Source organism: Ylistrum balloti, unplaced genomic scaffold (assembly GCF_031769215.1).
Source record: "Ylistrum balloti isolate Yb309-2 unplaced genomic scaffold, AGI_CSIRO_Ybal_v1 Utg370344, whole genome shotgun sequence".
Classification (NCBI taxonomy): Eukaryota; Metazoa; Mollusca; class Bivalvia; order Pectinida; family Pectinidae; genus Ylistrum; species Ylistrum balloti.
In genome coordinates, this window is record NW_026782247.1 from 1447886 (window position 1) to 1465919 (window position 18034).

Genomic DNA, 18034 nt, shown 5'->3' on the forward strand with positions numbered 1-18034 from the left:
ATACACATACATTATGTATTATGTAACAGATGTAACGAATTCTAGCCGCTGACAAGTAAATGAGTTCAGAAACTTTCAATTTAGCCACTGGACAATGGTCATTTCCATTTCATTTATTTTTCCGTATTTACCATATACATTGTCCAATAGGAAAAAACAATAACGGAGATGTACGAGAAGTGTCTAATTAAAATTTACTTCTCTCTGGACATACCATATCAGCTAATTGATTATTTCTATTTCAAATGACATTTTACCACATGGAAGTGTAAGATAACGACGTAAATGTGTAAAGTGATAACAGTGTCTGCTGAACCAATGCATGCTATTTAAACACAAACTGAAATGTGAACGTAATGCTGTTGAAGCGTGAATTTCAATTCAGCTTCAGAATCATTCCTAGATATGGCACATGAATCTATTAAAACTTTATAGAATTGACGTCATTCCTCGTTTTCTTGACACCAGATTTCTAGTAATGAAAACAAGAGGCCCATAGGGTTCACCTGACTTTATGTTATCCTAACTAAAGGTAAAGAAATATGAATTCCCAAGCACAAAACACACTATATCTCCATAGGTCGTTACCCCTCAGTCCTCACTGGGTCAGCCAAACAACTGAACCTAGTAAGGTTCATACCAAACTGCGATGGACAGAATTCCAACAGAAGATTTTCGAGGAATTTGCTCTATTTCCAATCGAAAGGGTCCTGCCCCTCCAATCGCAAGGGGCCTAGACCCATCATTTATTAACAAAAACTGATTTCAATTTACTCGAGGATGCGCCAGACTTAATCCGGGCAAAATGCAATCGTTCCTACAGAAGGATTATGACTCTAAATAACTTGCTCTTTTCTACCTCCGAACCCTAGAGACCAAACCCTCCCAACGCTTCTTAACAAATTTGAGCAAAATACAATGACTCCCTTAGGAGGAGTAGAATTTCAAAGAATTTGTTCTGTTTAACTTATCAGGTTCAGCCCTACCTGTCCCTGGAGTCGAGACCTACCGTTTATACAAAGCAATTTCCCTTCACCCAAAAAAATTCACGCGCAATTGGTTCAAAATTTAATGATTCCCTCAGGAACATTAGAATTTTAAAGAGTCTGCCTGTTTTTCTATATTTGGTCCAGCCTCTCAGTCCTCATGGGACCGAGATCCGACGTTTATAAAAAAATGCATTCCCCTTCCGCAGGACAACTGCAAGAAAAAAATTTGGGCAAACTGTTTTCTAATGAATATGTAATATTTTCGTAAGAAAATCTCCTATCCATGTCGTCAGATCAGATTCTGTAAACAACTGAAGAATGAAAAGAGACCACAAAGGAGTAACAATATCTAATGATTTATTGTAAAACGTTCAATGATTATGCTGTATGGCGGTACACGTGTAAACTGAACTATATAGAATTGATGATCCTGTTCCTACGCCTTGTTAAACTTCACCACAGCTACAACTGAACCAAAGGCCATTTTCTGAAAAGATACATACAACAATTTTAATGATAACTGCTCTATCAAAAGGGTCAAAGGCGGCTCGTGGACGTATTTGTGTGTATAATGGTTTCCCGTTTAATATAATAGTTATTTCACGAGTATATACAAATATAGATAAATATCACACATATGTTAGACGAGTGAAAGGTTACGATATATTTTGTCATACATATGATATTCAAAAAAAGACAATAATTTTCTTTCATTAAACATGAAAACATGCAATAAGTTGATCTGAACACAAAGCAAATATTTAGGGAAACATTACTATGCTACTTTCGGCAATTTCTCTAGACGAACAAAAAATTCACCGAATTTTAATGTTCGGAATAGAAACCGACGTTCTGATTGGTCAAACCTCAAAAAGGTACATATATCATCAAGAGATATAACTTGTATATAAATTTTAACGCCAGTAATATTATGTATGTCCGCACAAAACTGGAGTTATCTCCCTTCCTTCGTGTAGTTTAATGCCGAAAATCTGTCATTTGTGCATCAAATATTCGTGCACTTCAGAATATACACGTTTACCCGACTTTCTCTTGAAATTGTGTCATATTGAAAAGGTCGCACAAAAGACATACAAGTGAATACCTTTTTGTAGAAATTTAGTTAGATACAGTGGAACCAGACAATGAATTATCATGGATTTGTTTCTTCGTTCTTGGAATTGTAAATGATAATAATGTCATGGAACCTAGGAGGCGACGTTAGAAAATCCTAAGTGATCTCCAAATCTAGACGGTCAGGCATAGAAGCCCCATGATTGACTATTTTCGTTGTTTTCGTATATTTGTTAACTTCATCTGAACCGGACCAGTATTCCAATGATCGACATGCAGGTTACGGAAAGCCTCGGGAACTTAAATTCTGTCACAATTTTTAATAGTGTTGAATTAGAAACAGTAGAGCCAAACAACTGAAATGCAACCTAGAGCTGTTCGTCTTCCTAAAACTTCCTCTAAGTGCTGATAACTGGTGAATGTCATACTTTATTTCATCGGTTGCCACAAATGCATCAATGATGTAGGCCCTTAGCACCATATACGTGTCCTTAATCACTGACGCCTTTGATTTAATTTTCGATCAACATGTGTGCTTATACCTAATACAAAGTAAAGAATAGCTTTTATCCGACCATTGAAGTCATACCACCATAAGAACTGTCCCTCGTTACCTCGCTAAAATATCGACGTCATTTCAACAAGTTGAATACTTACAGAGATAAGTTCATTTCCTGCTACCTCTCTGGTGATAACGACCTTGACATCTCCAGCCGTCTGCACCTCCGTCATTATATCTCCGTCCATACTCACATTGCACTGTAATTACAGATCAACAAACGATGATTTATACAATACGTGGATATATTTATGTCTTTCTTTGAAAATTACATGACAAGTCAATAGTTTCAAACACGCAATGGAGGAAGGCGACATACCCAACCTATTTTTTTTTTTAACATTTTTTACGTCCTATCGATATTTATTGTCGTTTAAGGGCGGGTTTCCTATGTATTCCAGCTAAATGTGTGTGTTTTGTGTGTTTTTTGGGAGACTACGACATGTTCCTGTAAACTGCCCACCTTAAATTGATACTGTAAGGTAGTAAGATACAAACGCTAAACAAGTCTCGAGCTTTCCTGCAAGACACGTGATCTCCTCCGGGGGTTGAATACTCCAGTACTGATGTATGTTTACATTAATGTTGATGGCTTTGTTTGGTAAAATATATGAACAGCAAGTCACAACTAACGAATTCCCTTATTTTCTTATCTTTATCGTACATTCACATATGTTCAAAACTCGAAAAAGGAAAATGCATTAGCTGTATGAGTTTATCCAGTACATACTGGTATAAAAGTGTCCCTAGCATACCCATAAACCCGATGTAATCTGACGACGTAATGATACCTTAAGATCCTGGCCGGTGAGAGACTTGGATTCGAATTCCTCTCCTATCTTAAATGTTGTGTCCTTCACAGTGTCTCCGACAGTAGTTTTTATGGTCCAACTGTCCCCGGATTGGAGAATATCCATGGATGGTTTACTTTTCCTAGCCACCTCCCGGAGAGCCTCAGGGACACCTGGGACAGGAAATAAGAGCCAGTTATATCTTACTTCATTGCATCCTCAAAACAATGTAACTGAAAAAGTCACGAACTGTGTGATAGCTTGTCAGATCACGTACAGCGTGTGTGTATGTGTGTGTGTGTGTGTGTGTGTACGGATGTGTACGTGTGTTTGTGTGTGTGTGTGTGTGTGTGTGTGTGTGTGTGTAGTGGTGTGTGTGTGTGTGTGTGTGTGTGTACATGTGTGTGTGTGTACGTGTGTATGTGTATGTGTGAGGGTGTGTGTACTTGTGTGTGTGTGTACGACTCTGTGTGTGTGTACGTGTGTGTGTGTATGTGTGAGGGTGTGTGTGTGTGTGTGTATGTGTGTGTGTGTGTGTGTGTGTGTGTGTGTGTGTGTGTGTGTGTGTGTGTGTGTGTGTGTGTTTTATACTATAATTTTAAAAAGAGTATATAAAACACAAACAAGTGAACAGCACCTTTAAATACAAATTTAGAGTTAAATGTGGATACAATAGAACTAACAATCATTAAACTGCATCATACAGCTGTTTCGTTCTGCTACGGCTCCTCAGTGGTGCTACATCATACAGCTGTTTCGTCCTTCTACGGCTCCTCAGTGGAGCTACATCATACAGCTGTTTCGTCTTTCTACGGCTCCTCAGTGGAGCTACATCATACAGCTGTTTCGTCCTTCTACGGCTCCTCAGTGGTGCTACATCATTCAGCTGTTTCGTCCTTCTATGACTCGTCAGTGATGCTACATCATACAGCTGTTTCGTCCTTCTACGGCTCCTCAGTGTTGCTACATCATTCAGCTGTTTCGTCCTTCTATGACTCGTCAGTGATGCTACATCATACAGCTGTTTCGTCCTTCTACGGCTCCTCAGTGTTGCTACATCATACAGCTGTTTTGTCCTTCGAGGTCAGTGATACTTAGAGCCTAAAATTGTAGCTTAGGAGACGTATGAGAAAAATCCAAAGTGATCGAAAGAAAAGTCTAAATGTATTCCGGGAGATGCACTAGCACATTTCGTAATGTTTATACATTAGATAGCTTTTAGAACAATATTAAGTATATGTGTATATTCTGAACTGTGTTACTAATCTGCCATAAGCTTCTATGATGGTTAATGAAACATCAGAGAAAAAACCAACAAGAAAACAGAATCTCGATTCCAATTCAAATTCAATCAAACTGTGGCATAATATGGATAAGAGTACTCCTCAACGGTACCGGAAAATAGGACCAGGTATTTCGGAAGGGTAAGTGTCTTCTGATTCATCAACGACACCTACTATGTAAATCTTAAGGTAAACAACAATGGCATCACCATCCATGCAAGCGAGCATCAAACACGCCCAACTCCATGTTGCGGACATTTCCTTATGAAATCAATACGACACCCTTAAATTTTCCCGATAATCATCATCAATCTGCATCTCTCTAAACCCTGTGTTGTGAGTTTGGCTGTCAGTTGCTGACGACTTGTGAAAATCGTGATATTGGGAAAAAGTCCTCGAATATCGAATCACATCGACATGTAAACGCCAGTAGTTGCCGATACACGGAGGTTTCTATCAGGATATGGAAAATTAACAAGAGGGGAATTGAAATAATCACGCTTAAGATAAAGGTTGTCTGAGAGTTGCCCATGTTTGGTTTTGCTGTAAGAAAAGATCGAGATGAGTGACTGATAAAGAAGAATCTGTAGTTTCCTTGATTTCCAATTTTGTTGGGTATATACGATAGAAATGTGTTAATGAAACATTAGAACGCGGATGTAGTGAACATCCTAATTATCCCACAGTCCGAAATTTTGAAAACAACCATACATCCGTTTTTCTTAACGGCTATTCTAAAACACATATTGTATCCTTATAACTTCTTGCGAGCGTTTACAAAGTCAATACTTGTTTCGGTGAGGTAAGGTGGGCGATGGCGTGTGTTTATTTATTTATTTTTTTTGTGTGTGTAATTTTCCTCAGAGATTTTCCTTCGGAAGGAGATCAGACGGTTTTTAATTTGGCATCGCCTTGATTAGGTATACGAGACAACTTGTCATGAGCTGACAAGATATCGATTGTATACACGCGTGAGTTATGTTTCTCTGTGATTATCTACATTGGACAGGTGCTAGTTTACGTCACTCATTCGATAAGTAATTGAATTCCTGCATGATGTTGTAAACGGCTGAGGTATTAATGGTTTTCTATGGGTCTTACTGATAATAAACCCTTCTAAGAGACATTGTTCCCGAAGGCCTTTTTTGAATCAACTCTTATTTCCATCACAGCCTCCGTTGTAAAATCTGGCAAATAATATGCCAGCTGTATATCACAACTCATGTCCTCTCTCCTCTTTATTGGCACTTTGTTTCCGAGGAAAAAAGGCAAAAATTGTAATTATTATTATCTGCTAATCAATGGGAAGCTTGCTTTTTATCTGTGAAACATATGGAGCTCTATTGCTGTGAACAGTGATGTAAGAATAAATGAAATGATGTTTTATGGTTGTTGTGACACGGACCAAAATTACTGCTTTAAAAGGTGTTCTTTATTTGGTATCATTTGTTTGATATTTTGAACTTTCTGGATGGTAAAAAGGACTGTGCTCAAGTTCCACTTCCATGTTGCATAGTAACGGGTACGTCTTAAACTCGAAACACATCGTCTATATTTCCACATTATATCTGTATCATTGAAGACTCCTAGAATAGCTTTGATACCATGACAACAACCATTGAGCTTACACTGTATATATTAATTGTCAATGTGTACCGCTTATACAATATTTCCTCTTTTGCAGCAAGGAGGAGATATTGTGTTATTGTTTCCGCGGTGTCGAAGTGAACAAAGTTATCATTCACCAAACATTTGAGTGAAGAAAACTGCTGTATTGCTGTACTCACTAGCCGTCACACTTGTTTATTTATTTCCTTCAGAACGGGTCCATCGAACACGCATCTTTTAACAACGACACGTGATCGAATGAAATGTATAATTATCCCTTTCCTAGATTTTTATAGGTAGTAATGTTACTGTTAAAAGTTTTACATGTACTACCTCCTACAGTACGTGTACCCCCTACAATATCCCGCTACAGTGTTACCCGTGCTCCAGTATCGCCCCTCAGTAACCCCCTTCCTTAACTCCCTACAGTACATGTACCCGCTACAGTGTCCCGCTACAGTTTCCCCCACCCTACAATATCCCGCTGGAGTGTTACCAGTGCTACACTATCGCCCCCTACAGTAAATGTATCTCCTTCACTATCGCCCTTCAGTAACCCCCTACCTACACTATCTCCCTTCAGGGCATCCCTACAATTTCCCCCGTACAGTCAACCCCTACAATTTCCCCCTTCAGTATTCCCGTACGGTATCACCTTCAGTGCTCCCCAACAATTCCCCCCGTAGTTAACCCCTACAATTTCTCCCTTTCAGTAGTCCCGTACGGTGTCCCCCTTCAGTGCACCCCTACAATTTCCCCCGTACAGTCAACCCCTACAATTTCTCCCTTTCAGTAGTTCCGTACGGTGTCCCCCTTCAGTGCACCCCTACAATTTCCCCCGTACAGTCAACCCCTACAATATCCCCCTTTCAGTATTTCCCTACAGTGCACCTCTACAATCCCCCCTTCAGTATTCCCCTAGAGTATCCCCTACAGTGCACCCCTACAATCCCCCCTTCAGTATTTCCTTAGAGTATCCCCTACAGTGCACTCCTACAATTTCTCCACTACAGTCAACATCTACAGTTTCCCCCTTCAATACACTCCTGCAATTTCCCCTTTCGGTATTCCCCTACGGTATCCCCTTCAGTGCACCCCTACAATTTCCCCCGTACAGTCAACCCCTACAATTCCCCCCTTCAGTATTCCTGTACGGTATCCCCTTCAGTGCACCCCTACAATTTCCCCCGTACAGTCAACCCCTACAATTCCCCCCTTCAGTATTCCTGTACGGTATCCCCTTCAGTGCACCCCAACAACTTCCCCCGTACAGTCAACCCCTACAATTCCCCCCTTCTGTATTCCTGTACGGTATCCCCTTCAGTGCACCCCTACAATTTCCCCCGTACAGTCAACCCCTACAATTTTCCCCTTCAGTATTCCTGTACGGTATCCCCTTCAGTGCACCCCTACAATTCCCCCTTCAGTATTCCCCTATGGGATCCCCCACCCCACCCCAGTGCACCCCTACACTTTTCCCCTTCAGTATCCCCCTACGGTATCCCCCACCCCAGTGCACCCCTACAATTTCCCCCTCCAGTATTCCCCTACGGTATCCCCCTTCAGTGCACCCCTACAATTTCTCCCTTCATTATTCCCCTACGGTATCCCCCTTCAGTGCACCCCTACAATTCTCCTTTAGTGTCAACTCCTACGGTATTCCCCTTATATTAAAAGCGAATCGTACCTACATGTGGACTTAATGAAAATGAACCACCAATTTTGTAGGAACGAGAATGTCGAAAACACGAAAGGTTGTTGAAACTGTGGTCAGTATAGGTTAGTATGTAATCTACGTTTATATATATTCTGTAGAAGAAAAATAAACAATAGTCGACCTCCTGTGAATATAATGCCATTCTACATCTCCCCTGTCTCTGTGAGTATCTCCAGTCGCTCTACACCCCCTGTCTCTGTGAATATCCCCAGTCGCTCTACATCCCCCGTCTCTGTGAGTATCCCAAGTCGCTCTATATGACCCCGTCTCTTTGAGTATCCCCAGTCGCTCTACATGCCCCGTCTCTGTGAGTATCCCCAGTCGCTCTACATCCCCCGTCTCTGTGACTATCCCCAGTCGCTCTACTTGCCTCAAGTCTCTGTGAGTATTCCCAGTCGCTCTACATGACCCCGTCTCTTTGAGTATCCCCAGTCGCTCTACATCCCCCGTCTCTGTGAGTATCACCAGTCGCACTACATCCCCCGTCTCTGTGACTATCCCCAGTCGCTCTACTTGCCTCAAGTCTCTGTGAGTATCCCAAGTCGCTCTATATGACCCCGTCTCTGTGAGTATCCCCAGTCGCTCTACATGCCCCGTCTCCGTGAGTATCTCCAGTCGCTCTACATGCCCCGTCTCTGTGAGTATCTCCAGTCGCTCTACACCCCTAGTCTGTGTGAGTATCCCCAGTCGCTCTACATCCCCCGTCTCTGTAAGAATTCTCAGTCGCTCTACACCCCTTCTCTGTGAGTATCCCCAGTCGCTCTACATCCCCCGTCTCTGTAAGAATCCCCAGTCGCTCTACATCCCCCGTCTCTGTGAGTATCCCCAGTCGCTCTATATCCCCCGTCTCTGTAAGAATCCCCAGTCGCTCTACATCCCCCGTCTCTGTAAGAATCCCCAGTCGCTCTACATCCCCAGTCTGTGTGAATATCTCCAGTCGCTCTACACCCCTAGTCTGTGTGAGTATCCCCAGTCGCTCTACATGCCCCGTCTCTGTGACTATCCCCAGTCGCTCTACACCCCCGTCTCTGTAAGTATCCCCAGTCGCTCTACATCCCCCGTCTCTGTAAGAATCCCCAGTCGCTCTACATCCCCCTTCTCTGTGAGTATCTCCAGTCGCTCTACATGCCCCGTTTCTGTGAGTATCTCCAGTCGCTCTACATCCCCCGTCTCTGTGAGTATCCCCAGTCGCTCTAACCCCCGTCTCTGTGAGTATTCCCAGCCGCTCTAACCCCCGTCTCTGTGAGTATCCCCAGTCGCTCTAACCCCCGTCTCTGTGAGTATTCCCAGCCGCTCTAACCCCCGTCTCTGTGAGTATCCCCAGTCGCTCTAACTCCCGTCTCTGTGAGTATCCCAGTCGCTCTAACCCCCGTCTCTGTGAGTATTCCCAGCCGCTCTAACCCCCGTCTCTGTGAGTATCCCCAGTCGCTCTAACTCCCGTCTCTGTGAGTATTCCCAGTCACTCTAACCCCCGTCTCTGTGAGTATTCCCAGCCGCTCTAACCCCCGTCTCTGTGAGTATTCCCAGCCGCTCTAACCCCCGTCTCTGTGAGTATTCCCAGTCGCTCTAACCCCCGTCTCTGTGAGTATTCCCAGTCGCTCTAACCCCCGTCTCTGTGAGTATTCCCAGCCGCTCTAACCACCGTCTCTGTGAGTATCCCCAGCGCTAGATGTCATGAACTCGGTGTAATTAGTGTTAGACACATCCTTCCTTTAATTAACACTGTGTGAAATCGTACCCAGTGGATTATCCATTCAATTAGCATATGGCATTTATTTCTCGTTTATGTCCATCTGTTTAGAAAGGCCTCGGCAGGGTGTTGATTGTTGAAACCTTACAGACGATTGAGAGGAGATTCCAGTGGTCGAAATCAATGTCAAAAATTAGACGAGGACATGTAAAGACACTTTACTTCAAAAAATCATAATTTTCAGGGTTGAATCATTTTTTAAATCAAGATAAATATATGTGTATAATATATCGTGCCCCTATTTGCGTGAATTAAAACTAGGCATGCAGGTTTTGACACACTTCGGGGACGGACAGTCATCTGTAATCTCGAAACAAAATGATAACGGTCAGGAAACCACATGCTTTATCTAACACCTTATTTACATTACAGTTAACCTTGAAGCGTACCACTTATTAAGCGGTAAAGTACAAGTCTTGTGAGTCTTGGCGTGCATACAATAACTGCCGAGTCGTGTCCAGTCACCGATAATTACCACGAGATTGTTTATTTACGTAAGACAGTCATCACCATTACAGCCGCTGGATGGCAGGATGCCTTACAGTCCGCTGTTAAGTTAGTAATGTGTAAGGTTACGGCTACAGATCTGATTATCAATACCCCTCTCCATTATCTGATTTGATATCAGTTGGTGGTATATCAAAGTTTGATGGGCCCGTCCATGCATCCGTCCAAGGAGTCTTTACGAGCTACAAATTGAAAACTTCAGTTCATTGATCTCCAAACATGTTTATAGTTAACATCATCAATGAACGACGCAGAAATCTGCGTTTTCTTGTCTTTATAAAATCCAATTAGGAAGTAATTCCTTCTTCACTGTAAGGTCTGATGATATGCCTAAACGTGTTATCATTATACACATATTCTTTTTAGGGAACGTCGATGACGTATGAAATGCTAGTCAATCCGCAATGGCAGACCTTATTAATTTGTTGTGTTATTGAAAAGTCTTCTTTTTTTTTTTTTTTTTTTTAAATATTTCCATTATTTTTATGCTATAGCCCTTTCATTGCTTTTTTTTTTATTGAACTACGGCTTTTTAACATATTGTTATCCTCGTGTTATTTAGCTATACGTTGGTTAGGAGAATTTCGTTTAGATTCCAATGTTTTCTATAATGTCCACTGGGCGAACACGCGCCATCCAGTAATTACTGGGCAATTTTCTCCCTCAGAATTTCTGAAATATAAGCAATTAATGTCCATAGTTTATATATTTATATATAATCGTTTGATATACGTACCCGAAATATCCTGTAATTATGTATGTGTACTTTACATGGAGATGGACGAATCATACAGAGCAGCATCAATGTACTATAGAGAATTTTAACATATCTGACAGCCATAGCTGTATAACAAGGTTTTGGTTTTATCTATAGATTTAATATATACTGAAATATTACACCCTTACAGAGGTCTGGTTTTATCTATACATTTAATATGTACTGAAATATTACACCCTTACAGAGGTCTGGTTTTATCTATACATTTAATGTGTACTGAAATATTACCCTTACCAGGGTCTGGTTTTATCTATACATTTAATATGTACTGAAATATTACACCCTTACAGAGGTCTGGTTTTATCTATACATTTAATGTGTACTGATATATTACCCTTACCAGGGTCTGGTTTTATCTATACATTTAATATGTACTGAAATATTACACCCTTACAGAGGTCTGGTTTTATCTATACATTTAATGTGTACTGATATATTACCCTTACCAGGGTCTGGTTTTATCTATACATTTAATATGTACTGAAATATTACACCCTTATAGAGGTCTGGTTTTATCTATACATTTAATATGTACTGAAATATTACACCCTTACAGAGGTCTGGTTGTATCTATACATTTAATATGTACTGAAATATTACACCCTTACAGTTTTTTTTTCCGAAGCGAAAGACAACAATGTAACTTTCGTCCAGTCTATGTTTTTTAGTATTCATTTTAAAATTTAAATTTAGAGGATAACACAAGAGTTTCAATTTATATGATATTTGTGATAAGAGTCAAGATATTTCGATCTGTGACGGTGGAAAATATTCCCATTGCATTATCACTGCATGTCGTAAGAGATGATAACAGTGTCAGTCCCTGTAGCTCGAGTAGTGGTACATCGACGAACCCAACAACAGAGTCTGCTGTCACCTCGTGTTCTTCGTCAAAGACATTACATGTTCTACATCGTCTCTTTTCCTGTCTCTGTCTCACCTCTTTATCATCAGCACACTCTTTCCTATTACCTATATGTTTATTTTTTACTATTCGTTCCTAATTTACATATTTTGTTGTTTTCACGTGATTCCAGTGTAAAATATTCCTGTATGTATTTATTTAGGAGAGGACGAAATGAATTGATATAACCCGTGTCCAATCCTTTTGTGTATGAACAATGAAATATGATTTAAAAGTAACCATTTCAGAGAACAAGACAGATCTGCTGTCGCCATTACAATACTCGATATCTTGATATTTCTCTATTTTCCTTTCTTTGCCTTCTTACTCTTTCAACTTTTCTGTGTTTTTATATCCAAATTTTGGTGTCCATCTAGATACCTGTCTTCATATGATCCTGGCTGTTATGAGAATGTTAGGCCTCGTTTAAACAAAAACAATCACCTGAAGGCCTATGTCTGACACCTGGATATTTTAGCGTTCGCTTACAAAGATTTCAAATTAACATTTAACGAAATACCTTTATACAAGCAGAATTAAATTTAACTCTTTCTAACACTTCTGTTTCCCATATTGGATCCTGGTTCTCCCCTCAGATCCTTGCTTTACTCATAAGTAAATTCGGTCCTTTTTATCAAAGGAGATTTCACGCCAAATTTGGACAAATTTCATTACATCAGAAGAAAAAACTATTTTTTAAAAAATGCAAAAATGATCTATGTGGGCCCTGCGAGGGACAGTACCTACAGTTTATACATTCCTCTTTACCCTAGGATGCTTAAAACAAAATTTGGACACAATCAGAGTCTAGTCTGTTATACAAAATTAGTTAATCCAATGATATTTCTGACATTTAAGGCAAAACCTTGTCATTTTTGAAGAATTTGCTACCATATCTGGTCCTAAACTAGGGTTGTCAAAATCCGACTTGGTTCCCTTTCCCCCATGAATGCTTCTAACTTGATTTGATGAATATGAAGTCATTGTTTGAGAATAAAAAGGAAAGAATTGACTTTATCTGTCCTATTTGACCCTGCCTGTCAAGCCCCGCGGGTCATACCAAACGGCTGTGGACAACTGATTCCCCCGTATCCAGGGATACCTCACGCCAAATTCCCTGTCATCCTCTAGAAAAAGAAGTTTTTAATAATGTTGCTACATTGCATCTACTTTGCCTCGCCTCTCTGGCGACAAGGATATTAGACCCATAATACTTAATCCACTTTACCTAAGGATGCTACTGATCAAATTCGAAAAAAATAATTCCTAACGAAGACAATAAGGTGTTTGAAGCATTATAAATACCCCCAATTGACATATCCCCTTCCCTCTCCCTTACACCCTTGGGAGCCAAGTCCCTGCATTTAAACAAAAATGGACCCTCTAAAGATGATGTCATTTCTACAGAAGAAGGATTTTAAAGAATTTACCTCAATATCCCTAATTGGGCCCCGCACCTCTGGACCGAGGATGGTCAAACTCTCCATTCACACAAAAATTGAAAATTTAGTACCTCAACCAAAAGATTATTCAGACAACATTTGTACAATTTTCTTCGTAAGAACAGGGATAAACCTACCATTTATACAAATTTGAATCCATCTCGCCCCAAAAAATGTGACGATTTTCAAAATTCTCATATGACACATATGTCAGTTTATAGTTTTCCACCAACATTTCTGTTTAATTAACTTTCCGTTGTTTGTACGCAAAATGCAGCTTTCTGATGAATCGATTTTTCCTTTTCATTTCAGGATAAAAAAATACATGAAGCTACGCCTACTCGATCATGATTTGAGAAGTCAATAGCAACACGCCACCCTGCGGCAGGTCTGTTGGAACTTCTTTTTAGTATGAATGGCGTGTCTGTTAACATTCACTGTTGTGTGGATTGCTGTCAGTCAAATAATGTAAACAAAAAACTGAACGGACGACAGCACCGCAAATAATAAAATATTTTACAATGCACACAACAAATAAATAGCGGATTTATCAGGGGAGAAATGTGTTATCTTATACATATACGTTTGAAATTTGACGGGCCACTCATGAATGAGTTTTGAATGTCTGAAAATGGTGCGAATTAGCTGTCAATGACGTCACGTCATATGACACAAGCTGTTATGAAATGATTCGTCATTAAATTATCATTTTTTTTTTCATTTTTGTGGGTTTTTTCTGAATCCTGTCTAATTATGGTTACAAGCTAGGATAATTAATTCAGTTTACAAAAGCGGTTTTTCTTTCATACCAGCCTGAAGTAAAACTATTCCTTTCAAAGCTGTAAAACGACTGTTATAAAATCTATATCGGTGGTATTTTCGTTCCATGACTTATTATTGGCGGATTTCACAACCATGTATATCACATAGCATCACGTAATGATGAGAGAATAGACACTTTGAGCCAGTCAGTGTTCCGTTAGGTGTAACACGTGTAATAGATGTAAGGGGTTTAAATATAAATTGATTCGTTTGCCGAAGTCTATTGTTCCCGAATAAAAGGACATGTGGGCTATTCTTGGTCAAATGATGATGAGCTTACCTTTTCCTATATCTAACATATATAAAGTATGGTATTCAAGACAGGTTCTATCGGGGCTCATAGCAAAAAGGATTGTCAAACTGGAATAGTTTAGAATATATTTCCATTCTTACAATTACTCAAACTTTATATTAGAGGGTCATCATGTTACAAACTCCTGGCACAAAAACAGCCAAGTTCTAAAGTTTCGAAACAATTATTGTGACACAGAAAGTTTGGTGTCACACCAAAGACAGGTGTGTTGCATTCACAAATGTCCGGTAAAAGCATACGCTATGTATTCCAAGACAATTGTGTTAACAAACCTTGACCGTCATCTTTGTTTTCGGTATGGCTAGCTTAAAGTAATGTTGAACTACCTATAATATGTAATTAAGTGCACGGCTCTCAGGATCATCGTCCATTAATTGTCCTAGTTACGTAGTAAACACCTGTACGCTTTCTGAATTTGACACGTTGCATGACGTGGTGGGTGCAACGACACGACCCAGGACGGTACTTTGCCCTAATCGGCTTTGTGCAAACAGTGTTATCAGACAGACCTCTGTACATTACCTGTATCCCATTAATCATGAGAAGAAAATCCTATCTTCAAGATCAAAATTAAATTAAACAAATTCTGCATTCTTATACTTTTATGGAACATTGTATGATAACCATCCTTTAATACAACACTATGTTCATGAACATTGTACAATAACCATACTTTAATATAACACTATGTTCATGAACATTGTATAATAACCATCCTTTAATACAACACTATGTTCATGAACATTGTATAATAACCATCCTTTAATACAACACTATGTTCATGAACATTATATAATAACCATCCTATAATACAACACTATGTTCATGAACATTGTATAATAACCATCCTTTAATACAACACTATGTTCATGAACATTGTATAATAACCATCCTTTAATACAACACTATGTTCATGAACATTGTATAATAACCATCCTTTAATACAACACTATGTTCATGAACATTGTATAATAACCATCCTTTAATACAACACTATGTTCATGAACATTGTATAATAACCATCCTTTAATACAACACTATGTTCATGAACATTGTATAATAACCATCCTTTAATACAACACTATATTCATGAACATTGTATAATAACCATCCTATAATACAACACTATGTTCATGAACATTGTATAATAACCATCCTTTAATACAACACTATGTTCATGAACATTGTATAATAACCATCCTTTAATACAACACTATGTTCATGAACATTGTATAATAACCATCCTTTAATACAACACTATGTTCATGAACATTGTATAATAACCATCCTTTAACACAACACTATGTTCATGAACATTGTATAATAACCATCCTATAATACAACACTATGTTCATGAACAGGACTTTCTGGATCAATATGCCTACAATGCTGCAGGTGATTAAAACACAGGTGTATCATCTGGAGTGATGTTAAGTTAGCTGTGGTCATCGCCGTCTATTTATCATCATAAATGATGACCAAGATTTCACTATGTACACACTGACATGCTACATTAACCTCCTTTTGAATACGCTGGACACTGGTCAGACTTGACCTCGTACTGGACAGCTTGATTTTATCACCGCCTTAGTCGTAACTGTAAATTGCAACATTGGTGATGACGGCAGGCAGTTTACAATTATAACTTTGATAAGGCGCTCTTTATAAATGATCATAAAAGTTACATATAGTTTAAATGTCCTACTTGTTGGAAACTTATCATATTATGGTTATACTGGTAAACTTTGATATGAACACCAATTATCGCCAACATCCTGTCTCATCTCCATTATTCACCGCTCCTGGTCGAGCCTTTCTCGTTTGGAATGAATTCTATGACATCACAATACACTGTGGTCAAGTTGACAAATAAATGATTGATTCGCCTTACTGACCTTACACCGCACACCCCGGGGCGCACGTAACACTATCACCTTACGTACAGCGGAACTGACCATAGTCACGCCTCCCATTTGGTGAGTGACCTCGTCCATCGTCATTGTATTACATGTATTACGATGCTCCTTGACATTGAATTGACATGACCTACATAAGGATCGGTTTATTTTTGGCACGTGCTTTTCCGTTTTATATCTTGGCATTTGAGAATTTAATTCTATCGATTATGTATATCTTATTGTAATTATCTTTACTATCTTACAACGCACACCCTTCTCTTCATGCTCGTGTAATACAACAATTGATGTGAATCGATATAACCTAAAGATACATTTTAAATCCTAAATATATTGTATGTAGCGCAATAGTGTTAATTTCCTTAATACATTAAAGTTTAACATGCATGTTCCGCACACAAACAAAATTCTTGTATTTTTTGCATAATATGTACTGAAGTATATATCTATAGATTCAATATTCTTACCTGTAGCTTCCATATACTGGTCCAAGTTTTCTGCAGATACAAATTCCCATTTTCCTACAAGGGCCATATTGACTGATGTAAAACAACGATCCACAAACGATAGGCAACTTCACGAAAGTGAGTAAGACTTCAAGGCTCCGACGATCATACACCGTATAATGGTGATTGGCGGAAATTACCGAATGTACCCGACAGATAACGCGCCTCCTCCCGGTGTGTTTTCTCTTACTATCTCTCACTTCCAGTTGTACTTTGTATTATGTATACACCTACATGTACTTTGCACTTGTATGGGATTGACCCCCTGTACGACACGTATTTTGGAAACTGGAGAAGAAAATGGATATAGATATTGCTGTATGATGATATATGTTTACTAAAATACTAAAATGTCCATCCCTGTCACACGGTCTCTCATCATCTACATTGTATCTCTACCAAAGACTGTCAGCTTCAAAATGAGTAACAACCAGCTAACAGCTACTATACATTCAAATTATCTCAATTCGGCAGTTTATTAAAGTGAAATGAAATGGCGTTTTAATCCAATTATGGGCACATGCGTTTCGTACATCACAAGTAAACGTGGGGAAAGTGAGAACCGATATTTATTTTTTAAAAATCCTATTTCTGTTTTGAGACCTCGACTATGTCTCTTTATTCTGTTGAGTGATCGGACTATGATGTAGCTCAAGGTAGCTCAGGCCTGGATTAGAACAGATCGTCAACAGCCGTGATATAATTAACTGTAGCGTCACGTTTTACCTGAGGGGAGGCCGCAACGGATACTTGTAAAACATACTAATTTATATCAAACGAATCTGTTCAATAGCACGAGTGATTTGTAAGCAGCTGATTTTCCATGCCATTCAACTCTCTGATTATGTATCTACAGATCTCCACTTCGCCATGTTAGCAGTACAATACTTGTCAGATGAATTTAGCTAATCAATAACAAATCAGTAAAAACAAAGGAGAATGCAATCAAAGATGTAAGGAAATGAAATTGAATATTTCGGATTTTCATTACGTGCGGAACAACAGCTAAGGAAGATTTCAAAGATACTGTCAAAAACAAACACCATGCAATATCTTAATTCGTATTGGAATCTGA

The 18034-nt window shown here is 39.2% G+C and overlaps 1 protein-coding gene across 1 annotated transcript; it reads right to left on the reverse strand.

Moving 5' to 3' along the window:
• Window positions 1-1415: 1415 nt before the first annotated feature.
• On the reverse strand, window positions 1416-16987 carry LOC132553719 (fatty acid-binding protein, brain-like). Its single transcript, XM_060217992.1, has 4 exons — window positions 16921-16987; window positions 3414-3586; window positions 2721-2822; window positions 1416-1476 (listed from the first exon to the last, which is right to left on the reverse strand). Exons 1-4 carry the CDS (start codon window positions 16985-16987, stop codon window positions 1426-1428), a joined length of 393 nt encoding a protein of 130 aa, XP_060073975.1. The 3' UTR covers window positions 1416-1425.
• Window positions 16988-18034: the final 1047 nt, after the last annotated feature.

Excerpts from the sequence above, each read along its gene's own strand:
- LOC132553719 (XM_060217992.1), bottom strand. The coding sequence starts at position 16,987 with ATGGCCCTTGTAGGAAAATGGGAATTTGTATCTGCAGAAAACTTGGAC. Across the intron at positions 3,587-16,920 it reads CCAGTATATGGAAGCTACAG|GTGTCCCTGAGGCTCTCCGG; the intron begins GTAAGAATATTG and ends TTCCTGTCCCAG. Across the intron at positions 2,823-3,413 it reads TCACCGGCCAGGATCTTAAG|TGCAATGTGAGTATGGACGG; the intron begins GTATCATTACGT and ends CTGTAATTACAG.